This window comes from Sphaerodactylus townsendi, linkage group LG10 (assembly GCF_021028975.2).
Source record: "Sphaerodactylus townsendi isolate TG3544 linkage group LG10, MPM_Stown_v2.3, whole genome shotgun sequence".
In the NCBI taxonomy this organism is placed as follows: Eukaryota; Metazoa; Chordata; class Lepidosauria; order Squamata; family Sphaerodactylidae; genus Sphaerodactylus; species Sphaerodactylus townsendi.
The window spans coordinates 77,913,641-77,941,377 of NC_059434.1; the positions used below are offsets into that span (position 1 = coordinate 77,913,641).

Genomic DNA, 27,737 nt, shown 5'->3' on the forward strand with positions numbered 1-27,737 from the left:
CACCACTGCTGCTCAGACGTGCATACTTCTAGTCCAAACCTATTTTTTCAGTTTTCAGATCTGGTAACGTTTATTTTGAAAATGAAAGCTGCATTCTGCCTCCAATGACAACTTTCCTATTTTGCTTTAGAAAATCCTGGCTGGAAGATTTTCTTCCACATATTTTCTTCCTACTGGAGCACCTTCCTTATGAGGAGAGGCTGCAGCGTTTGGGACTCTTTAGTTTGGAGAGGAGACGTCTGAGGGGAAATATGATTGAATTCTATAAAATTATGCATAGGGTAGAAAATGTCAACAGATAAATTTTTCTCTATTTCTCACAATACTAGAACCAGGGGGCATACATTAAAAATGCTGGGGGGAAGAATTAGGACTAATGAAAGGAAACATGATTGGTGTTTGGAATATGCTGCCACAGGAGGTGGTGATGGCTGCTAACCTGGATAGCTTTAAAAGGGGCTTGGACAGATTTATGGAGGAGAAGTCGATGTATGGCTACCAATCTTGATCCTCCTTGATCTGAGATTGCAAATGCCTTAGCAGACCAGGTGCTCAGGAGCAGCAGCAGCAAGCCACTGCTTTCACATCCTGCATGTGAGCTCCCAAAGGCATCTGGTGGGCCACTGAGAGTAGCAGAGTGCGGGACTAGATGGACTCTGGTCTGATCCAGCAGGCTAGTTCTTATGTTCTTAAAATACTGCTCATATTTATCAACATATTAAACTTAAAATCAGCATCCATTAAAAAGTAATAATGAAAGATTTCAAGGAATGCAAATTCATCATGAGACGCTCTATTAAAGCCACTGTGGTTTTACGCAAAGGATCTTGCCTACGGGAAGACAAAACACAGCAAATGAACGCTGGCAAAATCAGATACTGTTTCATTAACGCCCAACTTGTCTTTATTGGAACAGCTATAACAAAAGAGAATACATCACTTCAGTTTTCACAACACAAAAATATTCACAAGGCCACTAAGCAACTGAAATTAATAACAAAACACGCTTCTGGTTGTTTTAAACAGCTTTAAAAACAATGGACTAATGCGCCTTTGAGAGAAAAAAAGTTAGAAATCACCATATACACTCGCTACGCTTTCCCTATTCGTGGTTCTACCGTATGTTGAGATAAAGTAGTAAGTTCAGTTCCTTATGCCTCTTTCACATGTTTAGACGACATAAATATAAATGTTTCTTCTCTAAAGCTTGGAGAGCCTACTGAGCCATCTGAGCTTCCATGGCCAGGGCTGTCCATTCTGGGGCAGTCTGGCTGATCTTCTCCAGAAGATTGTTCACTTGGAAGCAAAGGGACTGGATCTGCTTGTCCCAAGTTGGCAAGGCTTCACGAGCTGCAAGACACAATTAGCAATGAAAAACAGCAGAACTCACTCTCACGCTATGACAACATGTAAACTTAGACACTAGACCAGTGGTGGCGAACCTATGGCACGGGTGCCAGAGGTGGCACTCAGAGCCCTCTCTGTGGACATGTGCAAACAGAGTGCGCCCCCCCCCCCCAAAAAAAAAAATCTAGGCTGGCCTGGGCTGCTGGGCTCAATTATTAGCATTAAACCTAAGACCTAGTTTTGGGGAAGCAGTGTAGGTAATCCTGTTAAGCACTGTTAAACCCCACTGATTTTCATGTGAAGAACTAAAGCGCAATTCTTTACCTGGGAGTAAGCTCGGTTGCTGGCAATGGGGCCAGCTTCTGAGTGAACCCTCCTAGGGTTGTGATCCGTTGGAAGAGTTGCATGGTTGCTTCAAAGCAAAGCCACCGACTACCAGCAAGCTTACTCCTGAGTAACGCATGCCTCGGAGCCAACTGTTTTTTCTAAACTAAAACCTCAGTATTCAGGTTAAATTGCCGTGTTGGCACTTTGCGATAAATAAGTGGGTTTTGGGTTGCAATTTGGGCACTCGGTCTCGAAAAGGTTCGCCATCACTGCACTAGACAGATGCAAAGCAAAAACTGCTATCAAGTCTACTCACTACAGTTATTCCAGAATATAAAAATCTGTACAGGTGAACTAAATATCACAACAATTTATTGGGGACCACACTGCCACCTGTTGGTTATAGCCAGAATGATAAAATGTGTGTGGATTTTTGCACGTGGTTTTCACGCTCATTCACACAGAGAGGAAATTAAAGCCTTTCGGCGAACTTACTTTCGAAGTGAACGATTCCATCTATCTGATCAATAAATCCATTCATGCGGCCTTCTGTTATCATCTGGGAGGCAATCTTTTCTGCCTGAAAGGAACAAAGAGAACTCCAAAAGTGTCACAAGCGCTTTCCTGGTAGGGCTTTTAAACACATAGAACAAGAAGAAAAGTTTGGGTTTATACCCCACCTTTCTCTCCTGTAAAGAAACTCAGTGGTTTACAAGCTCATTTCCCTTCTCCCCACAACAGACACCTTGTGAGGCAGGTGGGGCTGAGAGAGTTCTGAAGAACTGTGACTAGCCCAAGGTCATCCAGTGGTAATGTAGGAGTGTGGAAACACATCTGGTTCACCAGATAAGCCTCTGCCACTCAGGTGGAGGAGTGGGGAATCAAACCTGGTTCCCCAGATTAGACTCCACCTGCTCTTAACCACTACACCATGGTTCTCCGGTTCTTCAGATTAGACTCCATTTGCTCCTAACCACTACATATGTGAATGCCAGTCAACTTGTGTATCCAGAGATCTCTGCATACAAGTACTGGATTAACCTAAGGGTCTTTCTGTCTGATCATAAGGCAATGAGTTACTGCTAGTCTCATGTCATGATCTGCAGAACTCTAAAAAAAGTTTCTGATGAGCTCAATTTGAGTCCAGTACCACCTTAAGAGAACAACAGGAGACCATCTGATATCTGACAAAGGGAGCTACTGCCCAAACAATCTCATCATCTCTAAGGTGCCACTGGACTCAAATCTAGCTCATCTGCTGCGGACCAACACAGCTACTCTCTAGAACTTTCTGATGTAATACGGAATGTACATGGGCAGGATTAAAAGAATGAGAATTGGAAACAGGAGAAATATCTCCTCATTCAAAGGAGGAGCACGTCATGCAGTGTTTGAGTTCTCCAATCTATTTCTCACATTTCATAAGCTAATGATGCAACTCTTAAAAAGAAGTAAACGATTCTTGGTTCCGAAACTATCACAACTGCTGACTATGCATCCCATACCCTATCACTCCTATATAGAGATCAGTAGCAGCTAACACAGAGTGGTCATACTTCACCTTTATTTTTCGCCAACCCAATCTAACACACTAGTAATTCAACTGTGGGGCAAGCCCTATCTACGGCACCTGGAATATCCAAACTACCAGGGAGTCACATGGTCCTGAGGCATGTGGAAACTTCCACCCCCTACTACATAAGACCAGTGGGATTTAATGCCACCAAGCAGAATATCCTCAATGAAGAAGAAGAGTTTGGACTTATATCCAAAGGGGCTTACAATCTCCTCCCCCCCCCCCCAATAACAAACACCCTGTGGGGTGCATGGGGCTGAGAGAGCTCCAACGAACTGTGACTAGCCCAAAGTCATCAGCTGGCACAAGCTAATCTGGTTCACCAGATAAGCCTCCACAACTCAAGTGGCAAAGCGGGGAGTCAAACCCAGTTCTCCAGATTGGAGTGCACCTGCTCTTAACCACTACACCATGCTGGCTCTCTAAATTAGAGCATGAGTGAAATACTTACTTCTTTGGAGGAAAAGTATCACGATTTTGTGTTTGATTCCAATACCAATAACCATTTTCTACTATCCTGTTTAGCCAACCATCCAACAGAAGGTGAATTTCTAGCATAGGATTGGCTCTTCCTAAAACCAGTTATTATGGCCTGCTTTTAATGGGAACATGACTTTAATTTTGCAATAGTCAAAGCTGAATTGGTTTTCTTTTACTGTTCTTCATAAACATACACATAAACACAGCATATTACTCCTTTTACTTGAAACGCAATGCCACCCTAGAATACTGAATGCTAATAAAAGCCATGGCTACCTTAACTGCAGAAAAGAACAATAGCCCAGTCAAAGTACCTTGGCTGCAGGGATTTCTAACAATGCTCCAAGTTCTTCAAAAGTAATGTTGTTATATAGTTTGCTTGCAGATAATAAATTATGTTCAATGACAGCTCTGTCCAAGATACTGGAACCTGAGGAGGAAAACCAACAGTTTGAAGTTCAGTCTGTGCCTAGCTGTAAGTTTAGCTTAAGGTAAACACATATTTGAAATATGACAATACAGCACACGCTCTTCACTAGATCGCTTTTAAAAACAATGCCCTGTACAACAGGGGGGGGAAAAACCACAGAAAAAATCAGCATAATTTACTGCTGTATTTTTTTAAAAAGTTTCATTTTTTAAAAGTATAAAAGATTTAAAGTATTTTTGAAAAGTTTAAAATTTAAGTTAAAAGTATTTTTAAAGTAGTTTCCTATACCTTTGTCCTACTCGTTTAGATAAAAGCAGATCACAGTAACAATTCTGCCTTTCTTAATAAAGTGGTAGTACAACGCTAGCACTGCATTGATTTATTTAGTCTCAGAGTTGCAAGGGACTAGTAGGGCCACCTAGTCCAACCCCTGCCAATTCAGAAACTGCAACTACATTTTCAAAGTATTGGTATTAACCTTTAAGGCCTTAAGCAGTATTGGACCTGTATATCTTTGAGACTGTATCTCCCCATATTGCCCTAAAGATCCTCTGAAGATGTCAGTCCCAGATGCAGGCGAAACGTCAAGAGAAAATGCTACTAGAACGCGGCCATACAGCCTGGAAACCCCAATGATTCCACAACCACAACACCCCAATGATTCCGGACGCGAAAGCCTTTGATAATATAAAATACTGTTTGCATCATCACAGCGCTCCCGCAGAGCGTGTACTTACTGGCAAACATGAGTCTTGACTCAGCATAGTGTGTGAGATCTTTCTACAGCCTGTTGCTCAAGACTGCTATGCAGAATGTACAAAGTGCAAAGCATGCTCGGTTTTCAAGGACAGAGGGGCCAAAGGACAAACGGATAAGTTCCCGAGAAATTCAGAAGAGTGTACGCCCACAATTCAAGAGAGGAAGAAAAGCTGGATTGATACACTGCTGTTCTCTACTGCAAGGAGTTGCAAAGCATTGTTTCATGGTTTCTTGGCCAGAATCACTATGGTGTTGTGAGTTTTCTGGGTTGTATGTCTGTGTTCCAGTAGCATTCTCTCCTGACGTTTCGCCTGCATCTATGGCATCTTCAGCGGATGCCAGCCATAGATGCAGGCAAAACGTCAGGAGAGAATGCTACTGCAACACGGCCAAACAACCCGGAAAACCCACAACACCCTAGTTGCAAAGCAGTTGACAACTCCTTTTCTTCCCATCCCCGCAACAGATAGGTGAGGCTGGGAGAGTTTTCAGAGAACTGTGATTAGGCAAGGTAACTTAGCAGGCTTCCTGTGAAGGAGCGCGGAATCAAATCTAGTTCGCCAGATTATAGTTTGCCACTCATGTGGAGGAGTGGGGAATCAAAACCGATTCTCCAGATTAGAGTCCACCGGTCTTAACCACTACACCACGCTGACTCTAGAGATGCAAGTACCGTCAGCTGTTGTTGCTTTCTGATGCGGCATGAGCATTGCAGCAAATTCTTGCAGCTGATTCCCTCGGATAATCCTGTCTAGATACATTTTCTCCAGGATCCCATAGGCTGAAAGCTGCTGGCACCGTTCATCCTTAAACAGAGTGGCTAGCATTCGGGAACGCTGCTGCCCTGGAGAAAAGAAGAATAACTGTGAACTGACCCGTCTCAACTCAGTATTGTTCACTTTTGTTATGATGCATATGACCCACATTCACTTTTTCTCAGTTATAGATGGGAAGAAACCTCAGAGTCATTAATGGCTATGTTTTTTCCTCCCACAACAGAGGAAATAAGACAAAAAACAGACAAATATTATCAATGAACATCATTGGAAATAATACTACTGATGCTTTTGCTCTCTTTCCTCTTTTGCAATGTCTTCCTTGGCTTTGGTTCTCTTCTGATGTCCCCATCTCCCTTGAAGTCATTGGCCGGTGTGCGTAGGTGTGCTAGAGAGAGGCTGTCGAGCGAAATCGTTAGGAAGACTCCATGGCAACCTTTGATGTTACGTTGAACTTTAGGAGCCATATCTATTAAATGGAAACGCCCAAGTATTGCCAATACTGCAAGAGACTTCTGGATGCAGATTTCTCTAGCAGAGTCTTTCTATGAGACAATACTTTCTGATAATGTATGTGATTTATTTGGAGAGCAACAATGTAAGTTTTGTTTGGTTTGAGGATAAGTATTAAACTAAGTATAAAATCTTCCACTGCAAAATCTTCCACATTGCAGCTTAGGTATTTACAGATTAATTTAATCAAATACACACTACTATTTAAAGAGGAACCCCACCCCACCCCCAGCCAATGCCTCCTTTCCAGTTTGTTAGAACGTTAGGATATCTGTCAGGATAGTTTTAACAACGGATTAAGCTTTAAAAAGAGCAGATCCAAAGATAACAGTCCATGAATAATGCCCTGGACCCAGGTTTTACCTGCCGATGCTAAGATGGTACAATGCAAAGCATGTTTCAGAGCCTCCAATCGTTCACTTTCGTGGACGATGCTCTTGTAGGACAGCTCATTATATCTCTGGGCGGCTTCAATGAACTTCCTTCTGTAGTCGAGAACCCGAGCGTAACACACCTGAAAAGAGGAAAACAGAATAATTAAAGTTATCTGACACACCCTTTGCTTGGATCCTATACCATGTGTCTAATTGCGTTGCTCCTGTTTTGGGGTGCGATCTTGCAGCTTCTGCTGAAGCAACGGGACATGTCAGTAGGTCACCTTGGTTGACCTGAGAATGTCTCACCAACAGCTTCTCAAAGGGGGGTGGAGTGAAAGTACAGTGCACTAGATTTCCAGCTAAGATACATACCTTCAAACCTTAGTCAGGTTGAATGCACTGCATAGGTTTGGGGCATTCTGCTAATCAGACTTTGCGTCTAAAAAAGAGAGACTAGGTTTTCTAATTCACATTGCTGTGACAGCCAATGAGACAGGTGGTATCTTATAATATAATCCAGCAGTCCCCAACATAGTGACTGTGAGCATCATGATGTCTTTTTTTGGCACCTGCCAAGTGTTTTAGGAAGTGGGGGCAGGCAGGTAAGGCTTTTCTCTAGCAAGGCTTTTTTCTGATTGGCTGTGCAATTTTTCTGATTGGCTGTGCAAAAAATGGTGCTTCTGCAGCAGCTGCCACCACAGCACAAGGATCGGCAGTGTGTTACTGAAGCCAAGCTATGCCAATCATTCTGTTGCTGGGGCCACCAAACTATACCAAAATTCCAAAAGCATCTGCAGGCTCAAAAAGGATGGGGATCCCAATGTAGTCATTTGGCAGTAGTATCCATACTGTTACTAGCTCCTCCTCTAGCCGAGGAGCAAAATCTAATATAAACAACGTTACCTTATAGTGGATCTGTAGCTGCTCATTGGTTGATTCATTCTGCAGGAGGGACGCCCTGTTGATGTACGCCTCTGCCTGAACAGGATCATCATCCTCCAGATACAGCCGGGCAATTTTCAGATAGGTTTCCAGTTTATAGTCCACATTGTATTGCCTTGAATGGGGTTGCGGGGAGAGGGGGTGTGTGGAGGAAAGGAAGATCATTACAGTTGTGTCACATACCTTCGCAACCAAGTAGATGCTGCCGGCGTGAATTTACAATCTAACTGCAGTTGTGTGCTGTGTGCTCCTGAGCGTTCTTTCCCACAAGCCAGTGGCCGCTGGCGCACAGGGTTTCTCCTGGAAATGAGCCCACCTCCCCTTCGGGACAGATTTTCAATTACACAACAGATTTACGACATTATCCGTGTTTAATTTTCATTTATGCAACTGGCCCAGTGCCACTGAGCTTTTGATGAAAAAAAAAGAAAGGATTCTCCCAGTGCAGACCAACTCCAGCCTTCACCTTTCATTCGCTGGGAATCCGAACCTGAACGAGTGCCCCGTGCCTGCCTTGGGTTCTTTCTTCCCCTCCAACAGAGCAGTATGTTCATCTCTTTCCTCTGCTCATTCTCCACCCGCTTTGCTGCAGCCTCATCCCTCTTTTCCCTCTAACCATTCCCCATTTGGTCGCTGCTACGGGTTGGCCAGGGTTTTGGGTTCCCCACTCTCATGCTGTCTGCTAGTGTGTCGGGTGGGGCTTCCAAACAGAACTGTAATCGGAATGCAGGAAAGCCCATGTATCCATAGAGAAATTAAGATACAGTATGTTATATACCAGTGATTCCCAACCAGGGTTCCGTGGTACCCTGGGGTGCTGTGAGCATGTCCCAGGGGTACCGCGGCAATCTACTGACCCCCCCTCACTTTTGCGGTGTCTCCCCCCGGCACCAGCAAGGATATGAAGCTGGCCCAGGGGGCAGGGCCTGCTGCAAGATCAGCAGCCACTTCCCACCCACCCCCCATGCTTCCCTTCCCTTTTTGAAGTGAGGTCAAGAGTACCGTGTCGTCGAAAAGGTTGGAAAACACTGTTATATACAATGCCTCCAGTTCACCAAAAAGAAAGACATACTTAGACTGGCTGAAACAATTGCTTTGAATCTAAATTTTTTACCCTTTCACTTCATCCAAGTCTTAGTATCCAGTTAAAGAAGAAATGGTTGTTTAAGCAAAAAGATCCCTTTTCTTACAGTACAATAGAAAGGAATGCTAGTTTCCTTGTCAAATCACAGGGGAGTACATAAACCCTAACCCTAACGAGACTCAAGGTGGCTTAGAAGCTACTTTCCCTTCCTCTCCCCACAACAGAGACCTTGTAAGGTAGGTGGGACTGAGAGAGGTCTGAAGAACTGTGACTAGCCCAAAGTCACCCAGCAGGAATGTAGGAGTGCAGAAACACAGATAAGCCTCTGCCACTCAGGTGGAGGAGTGGGGAATCAAACCCGGTTCTCCAGATTAGAATCCACCTGCTCTTAACCACTACACCACTTTGGCTCTCATTTTAGGCCCAGAAGGCCCAAAGAATGGAGCGTTTTTACCACCAAAGGAGATGCAACACATAAAGATGAAAAAGCAACAGTAATAAATTACAACTTTTCTAATAATAGTATATACTTCTGGCCTGTTTCCAAAGGAATTCCCACCAACACTTGTGCAGCATTCCTCCAGTCTTCTTCCTTCTCATAAATCGATGCAAGATGTTGCCTGATAGAAGCGACCTGGGAAAGGGAGGGCTTAGTATGAAACAGAACAGCCAATAAAGATATCCATCTAGCATGAACCAAGGTATCAGAGAAGATCAAAGATTAAGGAGCTAGGAATGCATATGCCCCATTGGGATTAAGTCTGTAACTGACGGTTGCTGTTTGCTGAGGGAGAAAATGCAATATTAACTAAGGCTGCAGCTGCTATCTTTAAAGGGGAATAAGAGCAAGATTGCCTCCTATCTGATGGCTGTGATTGCCAAAGAGCAATAGCCCAATATGAGCTGAAACAGAGCATCAGGGATAATTGTATTATAAAGATAAAGGCAATAAGTATTTAATCAGAATTCTGTAATGTTATGAGTAAATGGCTAGGCAAAAATAAGGCAAATCAAGGTGGAATCAATTTGATGTACATCAGATTATTCTTATGGAACTGACTTGTGGGGAAGAATCTGGTCCGAAAATCTTACCGTGTTTCCCCAAAAATAAGACAGGGTCTTATATTAATTTTTGTACCAAAAGATGCATTAGGGCTTATTTTCGGGGTAGGGCTTATTTTAGGGGAAATATGGTACCTTCACAATTCATTAAGGCGGGCTCTCGGAAGCCCCGTTGCTTCCCCGTGTGATGCAAGCTGCATCCCCATTGGCAGGGAGTACCCTGCTGGATCACACCATCCTGATCTGTAACTACCGGTAGGGCTTATTTTTGGAGTAGGGCTTATATTTTAAGACTCCTCCAAAAATCATGATAGGGCTTATTTTTGGGGATTGGTCTTATTTTCGGGGAAACACAGTACTAACTTAAATAAGACCTAAGAAGAAGGCCTTGACCTGCCTGACCCAGGCTTGCCTGATCAGGCCAGATCTCAGAAGCTAAACAGTGTTGGCATTGGTTAGCATTTGGAAGGAGGACACAAAGAAAGTCCAGGTCGCCACATCAAGGCAGACAATGGCAAACCACCTCTGAATGTCTCTTGCCACAAAAACTCTACAGGGTCACCGTTAGTCAGTTGCGACTTGACGGCACTTTCCACCCCCAAGGAGAAGAACCACCTCCTGCTTCAGCAACTTGTAGTGTAGATACCATCATCAATATATTTCCTAAAGAATTAAAATCTTTAGGAAGTCTTTAGGACACAAAAAAGGAAATTAGAAGAAATGTGGAATGAAAGCAACAAAAGATCTGCAAACACTTTAGAGGCAAGTGAACAAGAACAAGATGTTGGATGCTGACAGAAACATTTCAAGCGCTAGTTTCCCATTGTTGGAAAACCTCTGTTTGTTTTAACTGCTAAATGCACTCAGTGCATTTTTGTTGTTGTGGAATGTGTATGTGCACTGTGGAATGTGTATGTTGGTTATCCTAACAGCATTATTCTAAGTTCTGCAACACAACTGTCAAGGCTAATACTCCCCGCATGCATTCCCACTGCTCTGCTCTTACCTGTTCCTCAAAGGAAATAACACGAGGCTGGATTTTTTCCAAGGTGAAGTGGTAAATCTCTTTGGCCGTGCTATCAGGAAGGCTTGGAAGGTGGGTACAGAAGTCTGTCAGTAACTGCCGTGAAATCACTAAGCTGACATTTTCGTTCACCACTAGTTTAAAAGACAAAAAAAAGACAAAAAGACATAAATTTACATTAAGACTCCCACTGTAGCCAGAATTCAGCCAATAAGCATTGTTACTATTAAGGCTACTCAAGAATTGAACCCCTGAATACCAACAAACCTTCAAACCACAGCACCAGCTACAGAAATTAAGGTTGTATTCAATGTCACCAGTGTGACAGTGTGGTGTTGTGCCTGGGATCTGGGTTCAAATCTGCCATGGAAGCTGGCTGGGCAACCCTGGACCAATCACACACACTCAGCCTAATTTACCATGCAGGATTGTCATGAAGATAAAATTGAGAAGACAGCAACTATGTCAGCCACTATGGGGAGAAATGTGGGGTGTAATTACGAGTAAATAAATAAACAAGCACACACAAATACCAAACACACAGAATGTGTTACATACCCTTCACTCTTGCCCCCTCCTCCTGTTATCAAGGTCCAATCACCACGACATCTAATTGTACCACCTCAGTGAATGAGAGTCTGTATAGTCAGTTTACAGCACGGCTGCAGTTCATGCTGCAGTGTGCAGAGTGGCTCTTGCTATAAACCCAAAAGAGTTTAATTAATGATCCATTATGTTTTTTAGGAGTGGGCCTTGCCAATGGTCGCGATTCACACACCACACATTTATTTATATAAGAACTGTTCAGGAGTTTCACTGCACAGTGATTCTAAGACCATTCATATACCCTTCCTGATGGCAATTCACCACTTCCAAAGTCATCCTGCTGTAATCCCTAACTGCAGAGTTGTATACTCACTTGCTTCAACAAAAGCTTTTAATGCTTCTAACTGCTCAGCTCCTGACAGCTGAATAGCTTTTTCCAATATCTGACGATACCTGCCAGAAAGTTAAAGGATACAGATTACTGTTAACTGTGCATACAATACTGCAAATTAGCATTTCTACATCAAATTTTAATTTACACATTTTGTATTACAAAAATAATATTTGGTCTAACCCTAATTTCCTTTACATGTTGAGAACATAAAGTATTGAGAACATGTGTTGAGAACATGTTGAGATAGCAGACTAGAGTCTGGGAGAACCAGGTTCAAATCCACATTCCACCATGGATGCTTGTTCTCCATGCACAAGTGTTGAGAAGATAAAGAGTGAGCAAGAAAGTAAATGTATTGTCGAAGGCTTTCACGGCTGGATTCAACTGGTTGTGGTGGGTTTTCCGCGCTGTGTGGCCGTGGATCTTGTTCCTAATATTTCACCTGCATCTGTGGCTGGCATCTTCAGAGGCGTATCACAGTCTGTTATACACTGTGTCCAGTGAGAAGGGAATTCCTTGGTGGTCTCCCACCCACCTGCTGACCACAACCTACACGTCTTAGCTTTAAGCTGGAATAAGTCCAGATTTGTCTGGAGTACTTAGGATGCTCCACACAGCACAGAATAATGTATGATTAGGTAAAACTCAAACGTACAGACGCCATTTACAATAGCAGCCACTGACAACTTGTGGTAGTCTCTCATCCACCTACTGACCAGACCTACACAACTTAGATTCAAACTGCTACTTCACATACAACAGACACCATTCACAACAGCAGTCACTGATAGCCTGCTTCCTCTGTACAGCAACACCAGCCTTCCTTGGTGGTCTCCACCCACCCACCTACCGACCGACCATGACCTACACAACTTCGCTTCAATCTAGAATAAGTCCAGGTTTGTCTGGAGTACTTAAGATGCTCCACACAGCACAGGATAATGTATGATTAGGTAAAACTCAAACGTTAAGTACAGACACCCTTCACAACAGCAGTCGCTGACAACCTATCTCGCCCTGTATGAAATGTTACAGGTCTAGGTTAACTCCACGTTCTGAGACATCTCGCCTCCTTATTAGAAACTCCCCAGGAGAGAGAGACCCCCGCCCCGTATCCCCGTTGCCATGGACAACCCCGGGTGGGAGGCGAGCAGCCACTCACTTCCCGGCCAGATCCTTGTGGGAACCGCTGGAGCTCATCAGCTGGGTCAGCTCCTGCCTCACGGCGGCCGCCATCTTGTCCCCACCCCCCCGCCGGGTGCCCAGCGCTTCCGGAGGGCGGGGCGAGGGAGACACCTACAGCCCAACGGCTCACCCCAATGAAGCCGCTGCGTCACCATAGAGCGGTGCGCGCTAGAAAGGAGCACGTCGGCCTTCGCGCGGGGACGTCGAGAGGAGGGGGGACCGGAAGTCGGAGGCCTCTTTTGAGGAGAGAAGGCGGGAGAATGGAGCCGGGGGAAGGAGCGCTTCTCGCGGGCTGACGCGGCGCCGGTTGCCAGGGCGGCGCTGCTGGGTATTATGGGATGCGGCGGCGGTGGCGGGGGAATGGCGCTGGGCGCGTGATTTTGAACGGCGGCAGCGGCGGCGGGGGTTGCTGCCGCCGCCTCCCGCGTGCGGGCGAGACGGAGGCGGCGGCTGCTCCGACCGACTGGCGGTTGGGACCGCGAGGCCGTCCACAGGTGAGCGAGAGCGCCGGACAGGTGGGCAGGTGTGAACTGTTCGTGGCGGTGGGGGGGGGATGGAAGAGGGTGGTTTGGGGGGGGGCAAGAAATTGGGGGTAGTGGAGGATCCCAAGACGCAGATCTCCTCTTCCTCCTACATTGACAGGACAAGGCTGCTTACCTGGTAGGCGAGGCTGGTTTCGGTTTCCGCCTTCTTCTTCCCCCATCCTATATCGCATCCTATTATTTTTATTTTATTCTTGTAGGCCGTCTTTCCCCTTGCTAACTCAGGGCTCCTTCCAACATGTGATATCAACACAATAAAGTTAGACACAGCAATCTATATCTACCTATAAAATACATCCAGATTGTTAAAAAGAACCTCTCGTAAGTGAAAACAATGGGTTTCCAACCATCCTACGGTTAGGTCTTTTGCATTACTGAAGTTTTACTTTAAATTATGAAACGCTTGTGTTTTTGTTATTGTTTTGGTTCTCTGCAAGTTGTTGAGCCTGAGATAAGCAGGTTTGGAAAACAAACATTCAGGTTAGAAGGATTTGTGTGTTTGTACATGGGTGGGGATGTCTTTCCTCCATACGACATAAACAGTTTGGGGGTACTGGCTGTTGTGGCTGTTTTCTGGACTGTGTGGTCATGGTCTGGTTGTTTTTGCTCCTAACGTTTTGCTTGCATCTATGGCTGCATTTTCAGAGACATGTCACATTCTATGGAGAGAGATGCTTCTTACTGTGACGTGCCTCTGAAGATGCCGGCTGTAGACACGGGTGAAAAGTTAGAAGCAAAAGCTACCAGACCACAACCATTCAGCCTGGACAACCCCCAGCAGTCAATTGATTCCAGCCGTGAAAGCCTTCAGCAATACTTTTGGGGGTATGTTGTTCTGCCTGCTTGACATAGAGTTGGGCAACAGGGAGGGAGAGGGAGCAAAGGGTAAAGGGGGGAAAGATGAGCAGAAAGACTTTAATGTTGGTGGTGATGGTTTATATTGTGTGAAAGTACAAATTACACATATGCACATTCTGCTGTCCTTTGTTGCAATAAGTTTGAGTGTGTATTTAATAACTGGTAATTCCAAGTCCTGTGTTACTTCAAAGAAAGGTTCTCCAAGGGGAAAATACACAGGAATTAAGTATTTGTGCAATACTGTTAAATGTTTATAATTCCCAGGTGGTGACATTCATTTTTCCTGTTATCATTTTTCTGTGTTTTGTTGCTGTTTATTTTTATATGAAAGGGAAATAGGACAATTCTTATAAGATAAATTGTCATTCATTCTTAATAGCTCCTAACAAAAAGCAGGCAGTGATTGAGCTTAGTCGATTGGGTTCCTTATGGCTATTGTACATGAAGGTTTTGTTTTTCATTTTTAATAATCTTTTTCAGACAAGGAAGTTCAGTGGTGATATTAGTGAATTAATTGTTATTGCTGGGTGTGACCCGATTTGTATTTGCTTTCTTGTCAGATTGACAACGTAGCTTGACAGTGCTGAAATTAGTCATGTTACTTGCTACTTAATTTGGTTATCTCCCAGGTTAATGAATGGCATTTATTTTGTTTACATTGTTCTTTAGTTTTGTGCTGTGTAGAATATTTTAGAGGCATAGATTACTGTGGTATTTTTCCTGTGATCAGAATACATAAAAGCTGAAGCAAGTATTTTTTTAAAAAAATTGTTACTGGAACAAGGTCTTTGAGAATCCTGATTTTGTAGTGACGCAGATTATTCTGAAATCAGTGAGACTATGAGTATCTTCAGATTGTGCTCATTTCCTCATTAGAAGAGTAATTTTGTGAGCACTTTGTGTCTTATAGTATGTACAGAATCCTTTCACTTTCATTGGCTGCCTAATGTCCCTAGGAAGTGCTTTCTAGGTTGATTATGGGAAAACTGGAAGGAATGTTTTAGAAAGGATAGAACTGAATTCATTCATCAGTGAGGATCTGTTGGAATGAAATGCCCGCAGAATTCTGTGGGTCTACAAATCCGTGTTCTCACTGAGTCTGCCATGGTTGAATTAGCACCAGTGAAGAACATATACTGAAATGATGAAACTTGATAACACTCCTGCAGCTTGATGCAGGATCTCTGTGATCTATTTGCTGATGTTTTGATTGTATAGATCTTCCTGGAGGCATCCTTCTTTGGTAGAATTTCTGTGCATGGAGGGGTTCAACAGAGCAATTATATGGCTGGAAGCTGTGTTGTATATAAAGAATGCAACACCATGTCTGATTTTGACACGGTTGATACAGGGAGAAATGCTTCCAATGTTTTCACTTTCCTTGTGGGGACACCTTGGGAAAGCTCATGGTGAATTTACTTTGTATTGTGGGGAAATGCTTCTGTAAGAGTAGTATGAATGGCGACAGTCATATAAAGACTCTCCACCTACTGTGCAACATCAAACACCTATGTAAAGTTTTGTGCATTCATTCTACAGAACGGTGTCTTTCATCCGAATGCAAAATGGGGTTACATCTTTTATCAAACAGAGCTTGCCGGGGTGGGGATCCGAGAATTTGAATCCAGTCATATTTATGGCAGTTGAAGTGAGGCAGCTTTCAACGCAAGAAGATTTGGGATTTTACAGTCCTCTCAGTGCAGTCCTGAAAAGAATTATGCCCTTCTTAAGTCGAATGAGGTCAGTGGGCTTCAGCAGGGAGTCATTCTGCTTAGCAAGCCTTCATTTAAAAAAGGAGAGCAAATGTACATGATTTTGTCTAGCAGCAGATCCCCTTCCCCATCAGCATTCTATGCCAGTGGTGGCGAACCTTTGGCACACCAGATGTTATGGACTACAATTCCCATCAGCCCCTGCCAACATGGCCAATTGGCGGGGGCTGATGGGAATTGTAGTCCATAACATCTGGAGTGCCAAAGGTTCGCCACCACGGTTCTATGCCATAGTGTTTTCACGGATGGATCCTGTGTGGTTCTGTGTTCATTTCAAACTTGCCGCTTGCTTCGAAGGCAGGGTTGGTTAGCAATGTTGCCTCTCCCTTCCAGTTCCGTTTTGATATGGTATAGTCTCAGCATAGGCATTTCCTGTATAGGTATATACCAGCTACCTTGTCTGCCTGCAGAATGAGATTCTGCTGTAAACTAGTTACCCTTTCAGGTGCCGCAGGATTAGTCTCGCTGGAGCAGATCAGCACGCTCCACGTTGAGCATGAACCCTCTGGCTCCGGACCCTCCTTTCTCCTTTCCCAGGGGAAGAGGCAGGCTGTGCACATTCGTGTGCAGTGTTTGACTGCTCGGTCATCAACCTGGCAAACTTCATGCTTTTTTATCCTCTCCTGTCAGCTGTAGCGCATAGCCCCTCCCTCCTCCCCCTTGGAAGGTGGGGGGTGGCTTTCCTCCAGTGGGAGGGGCCGAAGCAGGAGATCAGGGAGGAGGCTGATGTTGTTGCTGAGCTGGGATGTGATGGTGATGACGAAGTGAAAATGGCGGATCTTTCGAAATCCTATCCCGGCCCCTGACATACCAGAGACAGCAGCTCAACAGCCCGAAGAGGCTCCCCCTTGCCTTGCCTGCTGCTGCCAGAAGCCTCCCTCTTCCTCGCTTCCTCCTGGTCTTGACTCAACCGCCTCCCAGCTATTCAAAACACTTCGAGGGGGGAAGCCCCCCCCTTTCCTTCCAAGGCTGGAACTTAGCAGCACTGGATGACTGCGCCCCAGAGAGAGGGTGAGAGAGACGCACCAGGGCCCCGGCTGCAGGAGATCAGGGTGTGTGTCAATAATGATTGTATCCTGCTCGAGGGGAAGGCAAGTGCTTTGGGATCTGACAGTAACACTTGAGTTGTTGGGAAAGAAAGGTGCATTTCAAGCTGTCAAGGCCTAATTTAGTTCCCAAGGTGTAATGCCGAAACGTTGCCAGGATTCCTGACTAGGGTTTGAATGGTATAAACTAGTGTTCGCGCTGAACTCACAGAGAGTTCAAGAATGCTAGGCAGTAAACTTAATGTTGCTTACTTATAAATGGGAGAGGAGAGATCACAGTGACGAATCCTAGTGTGTTGAACTGCTCCAAAGACACTAGTGACCTTGGTCACACGGGTTATTTCAGTATTAGCTCTGTTATATTTTTAATAGTAGGTTTACTGTTGGTGTGGTCTGTGAATTTTATCACCATCGCTCTAAGAACTGAACGTGTTACAGCTAAAACATGAATTGTAATCTGTTGCATTTAACCCTTGGAAAGTTAACCTTTGCAGCAGAGAAAGTGCAGGAGAGTAAAGTATGCAATTGTGTGAATAAGAGGTGTTTTTTTTTTTTTAAAAAAACCCCAACAAATTATTTCTTCAAGTTACAAAACAATGTATATTTTTGTGAAATGCTGGTGTGTAAATCAGTTACTGCAAAGGACAGCTGGCATTTTTAACTCTAATGAGCAGATAATACTTTAAAGAAGTTACACCGATTACACTATTTTAAACATATTTGCTCAGTCGAGGCCCTGAAACGCGCTTATCAATCCAGCATCCTCTATTTCATTTTAGCGCCATTTTAGCGCCATTTTGAAACAGCGTTTACTACTCTTTCCACTTCTGTGAACCTAAGCATATTTTACCCACACATTGCCTTGTGAATAATCAAGAAAGGTGTTATATAGATGTTTTGAACAAATAATGTGAAATATGACAGCATGCAATCTGATTCTTTTATATAGCCTATATAGTAAATGTGCCAAATATTTGTTAAAACGATTTCTCATATCTCGAGAGACTTGGATGTGAATTAAAATGTCTAGGTATATTTTAGTGTGGGGAAGTTTTATATCAGGAAATTATTAGTTGAGTGCAAGTGACGCACTTTCAAGGGCTCACAAGAGTAATTTCTCCTTTTCCCCACGGCTGATCATTGCAGGGGGTTGGACTTGATTCTGTGATTCTATTCCCCAACCTACCTCCATTTTCCCTCCTATCACAGCCTTGCATCCGCGCCTCTTCCTGTTTGGTAGCTTGCTTCTCAGCCTTCCACTTACTCCTTCCTTCCTTCCTTCCTTCCTTCCTTCCTTCCTTCCTTCCTTCCTTCCTTCCTTCCTTCCTTCCTTCCTTCCTTCCTTCCTTCCTCCCTCCCCTCCCTCCCTCCCTCCCTCCCTCCCTCCTTCCCTCCCTCCCTCCCTCCCCTCCCTCCCTCCCTCCCTCCCTCCCTCCCCTCCCTCCCTCCCTCCCTTCCTTCCTTCCTTCCTTCCTTCCTTCCTTCCTTCCTTCCTTCCTTCCTTCCTTCCTTCCTCCTTCCTTCCCTTCCTTCCTTCCTTCCTTCCTTCCTTCCTTCCTTCCTTCCTTCCTTCCTTCCTTCCTTCCTTCCTTCCTTCCTTCCTTCCTTCCTTCCTTCCTTCCTTCCTTCCTTCCCCATTATTCCCCCCACACTTCATTTTTCTTTACTTTCTTTTGCCTTCCCCTGTCTTGGAATCATAGAGTTTGGAAGATGCCACCAGGGCCATCCAGTCCAACCCCCTGCCACGCAGGAAGACACAATCAAAGCTGTCCTGACAATGGCCATGCAGCCTCTGTTTAAAAACTCCTCAGACAGAGACTCCACCACACTTCAGCACAGTGTATTCTACTGTCGAACAGTTCTGACAGTCCGGAAGTTCTTCCTAATGTTTAGGTGAAATCTTTTTCTTGCATGTTGAACCCATCACTCCTTTTCCTAGTCTCCGGAGCAGTTTGACGACTTTGCCTGTACTTGGATGGAGGGGAGCTGGCCACAGTGCTTCTCTATCTGGTAACCACCTGCCTTTGCTACTGCAATGCACTCTGTATTGGGCTTTCCTTGAAGATGGTTCCGGAGGCTGGAGCTGGTGCAAAATGCAGCAACCAGACCACTGACGGGTCAATCTGGCTGAGCACGTATAATGCCGGTCTTGAAAGATCTTACTGTCTTCTTATTCGCTACTGGGGCCAATTGAAGGTCTTGACGTTGATGTTTAAAGCCCTAAATGGCTTAAATCCCACCTGTCTGAAGGATCGCCTGTGTTTATATGAACCTACTCTAGCACTGAGGTTGAGCCAGCGGGGAGGGTTCTCCTAATGGTCCCTTCCCCTGCCAAGGTGCAGTGGGGAGGCATTATGCAGGAGGACTTTCTCCGTGGTTGGCTCCAGACTATGGGACAGCCTCCCTGTGGAAACTTGCCAGGTGCCAACCCTTTCATGGGTCTCGGTGTCTGGCAAAGACCTTCCTATTCACCCAAGCCATTGGCCTTTGACCTCCTCGTTTCCCCCTCTGGAGGCTGCTGGTCTTGGGTGCGGGAGGGTATCCGGGTGGGTAGTTCAACAGTTTTTAGCATTGTTTTATACAGTGATGCTTTCATTGTTGCTTTTAATTTTGTAAGCTGCCCTGAGACTTCTGTATAGGGTTGGGTATACATTTAAATAAATAAATTAATAAATAAATAAATTAATAATTAATGATTCTATGGGGTTTTGAATTAAAGGTTTTGTGCAGTGATATTTTCTGACATTAAGTTTGAAGCTGACTTGCAGTGCTTATTTAAGGCTAGATGTAGTTAATGGGAAAGAGTACTTGTGAGAGAGAAGAATGAGAAAGATGTCTACCAAACCCTTTTTAGATCTTTCAGCTATGGTTAAGAGATCAGGAGATATTACTTTTGTACTGGGCCAGAGTTATTACTGGATACTATGCCACATATAACTAGAACAAAGAACAAATTTTTAATTATTTAGGGGTCAACTGGCCCCCAAAATTCCAAGATCTTCAATCTTTTCTTAGTAGTTAAATCATTGCTGTGTGTATAATGTTGCAAACTTTTCAGTTTATACTTCTCCATCTCTATTGGTGTACTGGTTAGAGACAAGGAAACACAATAGCCCACCACATAGGTCCTAATTATAGGTGTGTGGTAAAGATGTGAAGGCCTGAAAAAATTCAGAGAAAATATGTTTTTATGAGAATTTTTTTGAGAAACTTTGGGGAGCTCTGAAAAAGACCCAATATCCATAAAACATGTTCTCTTTAAGAATGAGTGAAATTCTCCTTAAAGGAAGGTTTTTCATACTCAAAATGTATAGAATGAAAAAGCCTAAAGACTTGTTTCAGTTTTTCCAGTGGGAAAACTGAGAGGTTTGTGTGTGTGGAGGGGGAGATACAGTGAAACTCTCCTATGATTCCCCCCTTTGGAATAAGTGAAATGCAAGACAAGGTTTTGCTCAAAACTTATAGAATGAAAATCTTATGTAAGATAATATACAGCATTTGATAATTCTCATGTGTATGATATGCATATACATTTTCAAGATTTTAAAAATGTAAATGATTTTGGAAAATAATTACTATTCAATAATGTGTTTAAAGGTAATACATCATTTCAGTCTTATGTGTTTACTGATAATACATTATTTAAATGTTATAAACTGGTTGTGAGTTTTCTGGGCTGTGTGGCCATGGTCTGGTAGATCTTGTTCCTAATGTTTCGCCTGCCTCTGTGGCTGGCATCTTCAGAGGTGTATCATAGACAAAAGTTTGTTGTACACTGTGTCCAGACTTCTTTTATAACAGACTTCTCTCTGTGATACACCTCTGAAGATGCCAGCCACAGATGCAGATGAAACATTAGGAACAAGATCTACCAGACCACAGCCACACAGCTTGGAAAACCCACAACAGCCAGTTAAATCCGGCCATGAAAGCCTTCGACAATAAATGTTATAAAGTTTATTTTAATATACATATTTACTGGCAGCATTACCTATTGTAACTGTATGAGAGTGTGTCTGTCCAAACAGTATGCTTTCTTTTGTTTGCTGCAGAATTTGTTTTCTATCTCAGTCTTTTATTATTATTTTCTACCCCCTCAAATGGTGAATATTATGAGATGTGGCAGCAGAGCAGGCAGCAGTCTGCAGTGTGGGTACGCTTGCAGTTTTCTTATAGGAGACAAAGATTTATGCTTTTAGATTCCACAAACATACCAAACAGTATAGTTTTTGATGATGCATTTTATGTTGTTAAATCACAAGTTCAGGTTTGTCGGGAAAGGATTTCCTACATTTCAGTTTTCCCCAAATCCCAATCTTTTACACATGGCCTCAACATTTCCAGAAATGTTATGTTTCTGTTTATGAGGGGCAGTGACACTACTGTGGTCCCCTCCAAGGATAAATCTCATCACGAATGTGAGCAAGCATGTTAAAACTCAGGCCTATACATCAATAAGGGTTGCTTTGGTACCATGTTCAGTGCGCCAGTATGTTTCCCTATGTCTCGTCAGCTATAAATAGTGCTTTTGTGTAGGACTTTCATGCTGAATTAAAATGGGCTTTTATAAGCACTAAGGGTGCACCAGCTGTTGTCTTTTGGCAGAGCCTTGTGCCTGTTGAAATCAAACAGCAGCAGCTCTTACTGGTACAAGGGAATTTTAATAATTTCAAGGATTATGTCGAGAGATTAACGTATACTCTTCTGTAGCTACTTTTAGCTCTTTCACCTGGTTGCGTAGTTGATGTTAACTGTACAAGGGCAGCCAGTGGTTTGTTGGTGAACATTCATTTTTATTAATTTATTTACATTATGTAGACGGCCTTTATCGCTGGTAAGTAAGCCAATACAATTGACAGAATGGCCCATCAAATAAATGATACAATAGGATTTGTGTTGTAGAGATCTGAAAGCAGAACTGAAGCAAAGCATGAGTAGTGTTTCTTTAGTAGAATCCTACTTACACCACAGACAGAATGAGCTATACTCAGTAGTAGAACAGGCTGCAGTCCTCAAACCTTTACTCGTGGCTTTCTAACCATTATCTACAGTACATCCCAATTACCTGTGTAGAAAAGGCCTCTTGGATAATTCAGTTTTGCATAGTTTGCAGAAAGTCAGGAGAGTGGAAGCCCTTCCTGATCTCCTTGGCAAGGCTATTGCATAAAATGAAGGCCACGACAGAGAAAGTATGTCAATGGGCAATACTGCTTTCATGGTATCTAATTTTGAAATGTTGCCTTTGAAATGTCAGAATTCTGTTTTCAATGCCTCACATTACTTTATACATTCATACCCGTATATACTCGTGTATAAGTCGACCCGCATATAAGTCGAGGCACCTAATTTTACCACAAAAAGCTGGGAAAACTTATTGACTCGCGTATAAGTCGAGGGTGGGAAATGCAGCAGCTGCTGGTAAATTTCAAAAATAAAAATAGATACCAATAAAATTACATCAATTGAGGCATCAGTAGGTTAAATGTTTTTGAATATTTATTTCAAAGAAAAACAGTAAACTGGCTCTGTAAGTGGAAAAGAGGGTCAAGCAAGAACAATATGGGTATCAACAATAACTTAAAAGAAAGTACAAAAATCTTAGGCTCAATCAGCAACCAAGCTACAAACACAAGAGAGTTGGGTAAATCCTTTTCCAAAACTGGATTCCTCATTCATCATCTGGTATGTGTCCAAATGTAACTCAACTTAGATTTTAAGAGGGATATTATCAGAAATGGAAAATCTACTATTAGCTTCCATTGTAAACAATGGGGGATGGGGCACCCTTTTGGGGATCAATAACTTTGGATCCCCTGGCCCAAATTTCACCAAACCTGTATGGTATCATAAAGAGACTCTCCTGATGAGACCAGCCAGGTTTTGTGAAGTTTGGTTCAGAGGGACCAAAGTTATGGACCCTCAAAAGGATAGCCTCATCTACTAATAGCTTCCATTGAAAACAATGGGGAATGGGAGCACCTCCTTTGGAGGTCCATAACTTTGGACCCCCTGAACCAAACTTTACCAAACGGCTGGTATCAACAGGAGTGTCTTCTGAGGGTTCCCTGAAAATTTGGTGTCGCTAGCATAAAAACTGCGCCCCCTGCTGGCCGGCAAAGTAAAAACACACAAAAATTTTTAATGACCCGCATATAAGTCGAGGGGAGCTTTTTCAGCATTAAAAATGTGCTGAAAAATTCGACTTATACATGAGTATATACGGTATGTCAGAACAGAGAGATAGAGGTGTTAGTCTGCTCAATGGCACCTTAGGCATTATTAAAATTCCTTCCAGCTTAAGCTTTCAGGAGTCAGAACTGCCTTCGTTCAGCTACATCTCTCCAATTTACCAAAGTTTATGCTAGAATAAATCTTTTAGTCTTTTAAATGCCACCGTACTTCTAATGTGTCAGAAACGTACAGCATATATGAATTTAAATCTGCGCACTATTGAAATTGTTTAAACTTCCTTCAGCTGTGACACGCTTTACCAAAACATCATATTACGTTTGTTGAAAAGTTTCCAGCCTTCATAGCTGCAGATTATTTCTTTTGAACGAAGGCTGCTCTGGCTGTGAGACGAGGAGGGAGCTTTTGTGAAGAGCTTTGCCTCCCCATTCATTCCCGAAGCGAAGAAACACAGCTCAGTAGAAAGAAGCGGATGATATCAGCGTCAAACTAACTTTAACACTTTTTAACCTCAAGAGGGAAAGTTATGTAGATGGCAAATGGTACAAAGTGGAGAAGAGTTCCACACTAGTCTGTAGGGGAGCCTTCAAACAAGTTTCCCCTAATTTCAAAGCACACACCAAGTTTCTGCTCCCATAAAGCCAGGGGCAGCCTTTTTCTTTTCCAGGAGAAGAGAGCGGAATCCCCTTTTCCCAGCAGATGAGATTAAACAATAGACATGTGGGAGGGAGCAGGGACTGTAAATTACAAGCAAGGACTCCGGGAGGAAGCTGGCGAATGAGAAAGCCCCGTGGGAGAGGAAGGAGAAGTACAGCGGGGCCAAGGGAAATAGAGATCAAGGAAGCATGTGCTGCTTGACTGCTGTTCCTTTAAAATTCAGCTTACATTCCTTCTAGCTTCCTAGTGGAACTGAAGCTGGTGAGAGACTGAGGGACAGGGAAAATGCCAGGGAAGTAGGGTGCCCTCTCTGGCCTTCTCCCTGACTTCTCCCCAGCCTTTTGCCAGCCTCCGCTCAGCTGGAAGAAAAATAAACTGACTTTTAAAGGAACACAGGATTAGGGTGTTGTGGGTTTTCCTGGTTGTAGGGCCGTGTTCCAGTAGCATTTTCTCCTGACGTTTCGCCTGCATCTGTGGCTGGCATCTTCTCTTGGGACTGTAGTTGAATGCTGTTCTGCATACTGATTTTGAAACTTCTCTTGATGGAAGTAACCTTGGGTCTGCTGGAGGAAGATATTTATTGGGTCACACTGGGCATCTTTCATTATTTCTGTATGGGAACTATCAGGTTAAGCAGAAATTTCCTAAAGATACCCCTGGTTGAGTTTAATTTTTCCTCTTTGGGCAATCTTCTTCTTCCTTAGTTTAACCCTGCGTCCAAATAGAAATGTAGCCAAAATGTTTTGGCTTCCCGTAAAACAATCCAACTCACAAGTTAAAGGTAGGAGTTTGCCTTCTTCCCTTAAAGGAGTTTAAGAAGGAGTTTACCTTCTCGCCTGTTTAATAGAGGATGTGATTTTATTATTATTGTTATTATTATTTTTGGCTGGCAGGAAAATTGTGGCATACCAGTTTGGAAATTGAAGAGATTGCCTTTCCCTAAGAGAGCTGGTGCTTATCTTTGGATGCATCGGTAAGTTTGCAAGAAACAATTTTAAGTCCTTACCTTGCACAACACGTTTCTTAACTACTTACTTGACCATGCTGCACAGTTTTGTTTTTTGTTTAAAAGTCTGTTGATCAGTGAATGGCCCTTTCTTGGCCTTGGGTGTTTGAAAGCATCTGCCAGTTGGTGACGCTGACTGCTGTGCTATTTGAATGTCTTATACTGGAGGAAGGGAATGGTTGGACTAGAAAGCCTAGTTCCATGGTGGCGAACCTTTGGCACTCCAGATGTTATGGACTACAATTCCCATCAGCCCCTGCCAATTGGCCGTGCTGGCAGGGGCTGACGGGAATTGTAGTCCATAACATCTGGAGTGCCAAAGGTTCGCCACCACTGGCCTAGTTAGTCAAATAAATACAGGTGCATAAACTTCACCAGTTCGCCCATTGTTGTTTTCTGCCAGGTACAAGGCTGTAAATGTGTGCTCGAGTGGTGGCGGCACCTGTTTTCAAATAAGCAGCTCATAAACCTTGGGAGCGCTTAACCTCAGACTCCCAACAAGTGTTGAGTCTTGTCTGAAATGGTTTTGCCTTGATCACATCAGTCCCTGAATCTGTGGTGTTAAAAACAAGCACGCCTTGTGTCCTGCACTCTGCAGGCAGGCCCAGTCAGGTCTCCTCTGGAGAAGTGCTCTCGGGTGTAGGGAGAGGGGCTTGGGAGTGTCAGTTGATGTTGGATGCAAGGAGCTGGAGCCGGCCCACAGACCAGTTGATCCAGCAAGGCAGCCTTCCCAAGCCTCGGCCTAAATGGGCTGGGAAGTAATCAGATTCAGCTGCCCTGTAGGCAGGTGTTGAGCGCCTGCGTTTTGCCTTATCGTCCTCACTGCCTGGCTCCGGGATGAGGTTGCCTGCAGCCGGTCAAGCACTTCTCCTCCTTGGGGCCACCTCGACCCTGGCCTTCTGCAGCCCAATTTCACATCCTGCCCAGCAGAAGCTTAGGGTTAGAGAGCCAGCATGGTGTAGTGGTTAAGAGCAGGTGCACTCCAATCTGGAGAACCCAGGTTTGATTACCCGCTCTGCCAATTGAGCTGTGAAGGCTTATCTGGTGAATCAGTTTAGCTTGTGCACTCCAACACATGCCAGCTGGGTGACTTTGGGCTAGTCACAGTTCTTTGGTGCTCTCTCAGCCCCACCTACCTCACAGGGTGTTTGTTGTGGCGGGGGGGGGGAGGAGGAAATTGTAAGCCCCTTTGAGTCTCCTTAGAAAGGGGGGATATAAATCCAAACTACGTCTCCTCCTCCTCTAGGGACTGTAGGCTTTGGCAAGGCGGATCTTGCTTTACTGGAACATTGTCAGCAGGCACCTCTGCAACGTTGACTGCTCCCTGCCTCTCTGATCCTCCCCAGTCTCTTCTCCTGAGTACTTGGAGTCACAGCCCCCGGCCTGCGCAGAGGAGGTCATGACTCTGAAATCAAGAGGCTTTTTTATTTGCAAAATATCCCAAGTTGTCATGTTAAAACTCAAAATTATGTCATAAAAAGCATTTTACTATCTTTGTCTCCCGGTCCTGTGTGGGGTGATTGTTCATTTCAGCTGGAAAAATTCATCCCCCCCCCCCCCCCACCGTCTTTTCTGCTTCGTGGATGAATAAACTCCACTTATTCTGGTCCGCGCTGGCCGTTAGTCATGAAACGATACAGAATTGAGACTCGAAACGGCTTTGCAATCGATGAACAAAGCCTGCAGTATTTCATTAATGCATTATAATACCTTCTAAAGTGGTAATCCTTTAATTATGCATGGGGACCTTGGTAAATGGCACGACCGTGGCCTCCTCAGGTATTTATAACTCCCGGTTTTGAGGAGCTAAGCACTGCTGTGGCTGGCACCTGGCGCGAGTGCCGCCTGCAGCCTGAGAAGAGGATCTGTGTGAAAGAGAACTGCTGATGGAATAAAGCAGGGGGGAGGGGGGAGGGAGGGGCCTCAGGTCCCTCTCATAGAATCATAGAGTTGGAAGAGACCCCAAGGGCCATCAAGTCAAACGCCTACAATGCAGGAACACACAATCAAAGCACTGCCGTCATATGCTCATCCAGCCTCTGTTTAAAAACCTCCAAAGAAGGAGACTCCACCACTCTCCGAGGCAGTGAATTCCACCGTGAATTCATATTTAGTGGCACTAAATTGCATGGAAAGGTTCACGCCGCACGAAGTTGTGTATCGTGGCCTAGTCCTGCTACATAGCTTCTAAGCCAGTCATTCCCACAATGAACGGATCAGACAATCAAAAGCCAGGGTGCCTGCCCGTTGTGTCTCTGCACGATTTGTTTGAGCTTGCCTTCTTCCACACAGCCTCTGCCGTAGGCAGGCCGTGGTCTGCATACAGGCTTATTAAACTGTTAAAACCCTCTTGTTGTAAAGTTGCATCTGCAGTTCTTTTCCTCGAAGGGGTTTTTCTCTTCATAAGAACATAAGAACTAGCCTGCTGGATCAGACCAGAGTCCATCTAGTCCAGCACTCTGCTACTCGCAGTGGCCCACCAGGTGCCTTTGGGAGCTCACATGCAGGAGGTGAAAGCAATGGCCTGCTGCTGCTGCTCCTGAGCACCTGGTCTGCTAAGGGATTTGCAATCTGAGATCAAGGAGGATCGAGATTGGTAGCCATAGATCGACTTCTCCTCCATTAATCTGTCCAAGCCTCTTCCATCTCCGGGTGAGGCGTCCTCTCTGCTCTTGAGTCCTCTGAGCTTGCTGGCTATCACAGTTTGGCTGCTGACTATGAGGAATCCTTAAGTGGAAAGAACCAGAGGCTTGTTCATGAAATGCCAGGTGGTGGGTTGACGTTAGTACGAGTCATCCTAAACATTCCACGATGCAGCATTCTCAAGGGTAGAAATTAAATATGT

The 27,737-nt window shown here is 44.2% G+C and overlaps 2 protein-coding genes across 6 annotated transcripts in view; one reads left to right on the plus strand and one right to left on the minus strand.

Annotated features, from left to right (window-relative positions):
• Positions 1-876: 876 nt before the first annotated feature.
• Positions 877-12,944, minus strand: COPS4 (COP9 signalosome subunit 4). Its single transcript, XM_048510092.1, has 10 exons — positions 12,800-12,944; positions 11,617-11,696; positions 10,680-10,831; positions 9,142-9,245; positions 7,489-7,642; positions 6,572-6,722; positions 5,593-5,763; positions 4,045-4,160; positions 2,170-2,254; positions 877-1,350 (listed from the first exon to the last, which is right to left on the minus strand). The coding sequence occupies exons 1-10, from the start codon at positions 12,871-12,873 to the stop codon at positions 1,217-1,219; spliced, it is 1,221 nt and encodes a 406-aa protein (XP_048366049.1). The 5' UTR covers positions 12,874-12,944; the 3' UTR covers positions 877-1,216.
• Positions 12,945-13,068: 124 nt separating this feature from the next.
• LIN54 (lin-54 DREAM MuvB core complex component) overlaps positions 13,069-27,737 on the plus strand; it is a 47,449-nt gene continuing 32,780 nt past the window's right edge. For 3 of the 5 annotated variants that reach the window (XM_048509195.1, XM_048509199.1, XM_048509198.1), the window contains exons 1-2: positions 13,069-13,316; positions 24,780-24,859. The gene's annotated coding sequence lies outside the window, so the exon portion shown is untranslated. Of the gene's footprint in view, positions 13,317-16,725; positions 17,047-24,779; positions 24,860-27,737 lie in introns of those variants that run through there. The other 2 variants (XM_048509196.1, XM_048509197.1) reach the window with 2 other exon arrangements.

What these genes read in the sequence shown, in the direction of transcription:
- COPS4 (XM_048510092.1), bottom strand. Translation starts at nt 12,873, where the DNA reads ATGGCGGCCGCCGTGAGGCAGGAGCTGACCCAGCTGATGAGCTCCAGC. An exon ending in AAAAGCTTTTGTTGAAGCAA is followed by an intron (nt 10,832 to 11,616) that starts GTGAGTATACAA and finishes CTTTTAAACTAG; the next exon opens with TGGTGAACGAAAATGTCAGC. An exon ending in CCTTTGGAAACAGGCCAGAA is followed by an intron (nt 7,643 to 9,141) that starts GTATATACTATT and finishes ACCCCATTCAAG; the next exon opens with GCAATACAATGTGGACTATA.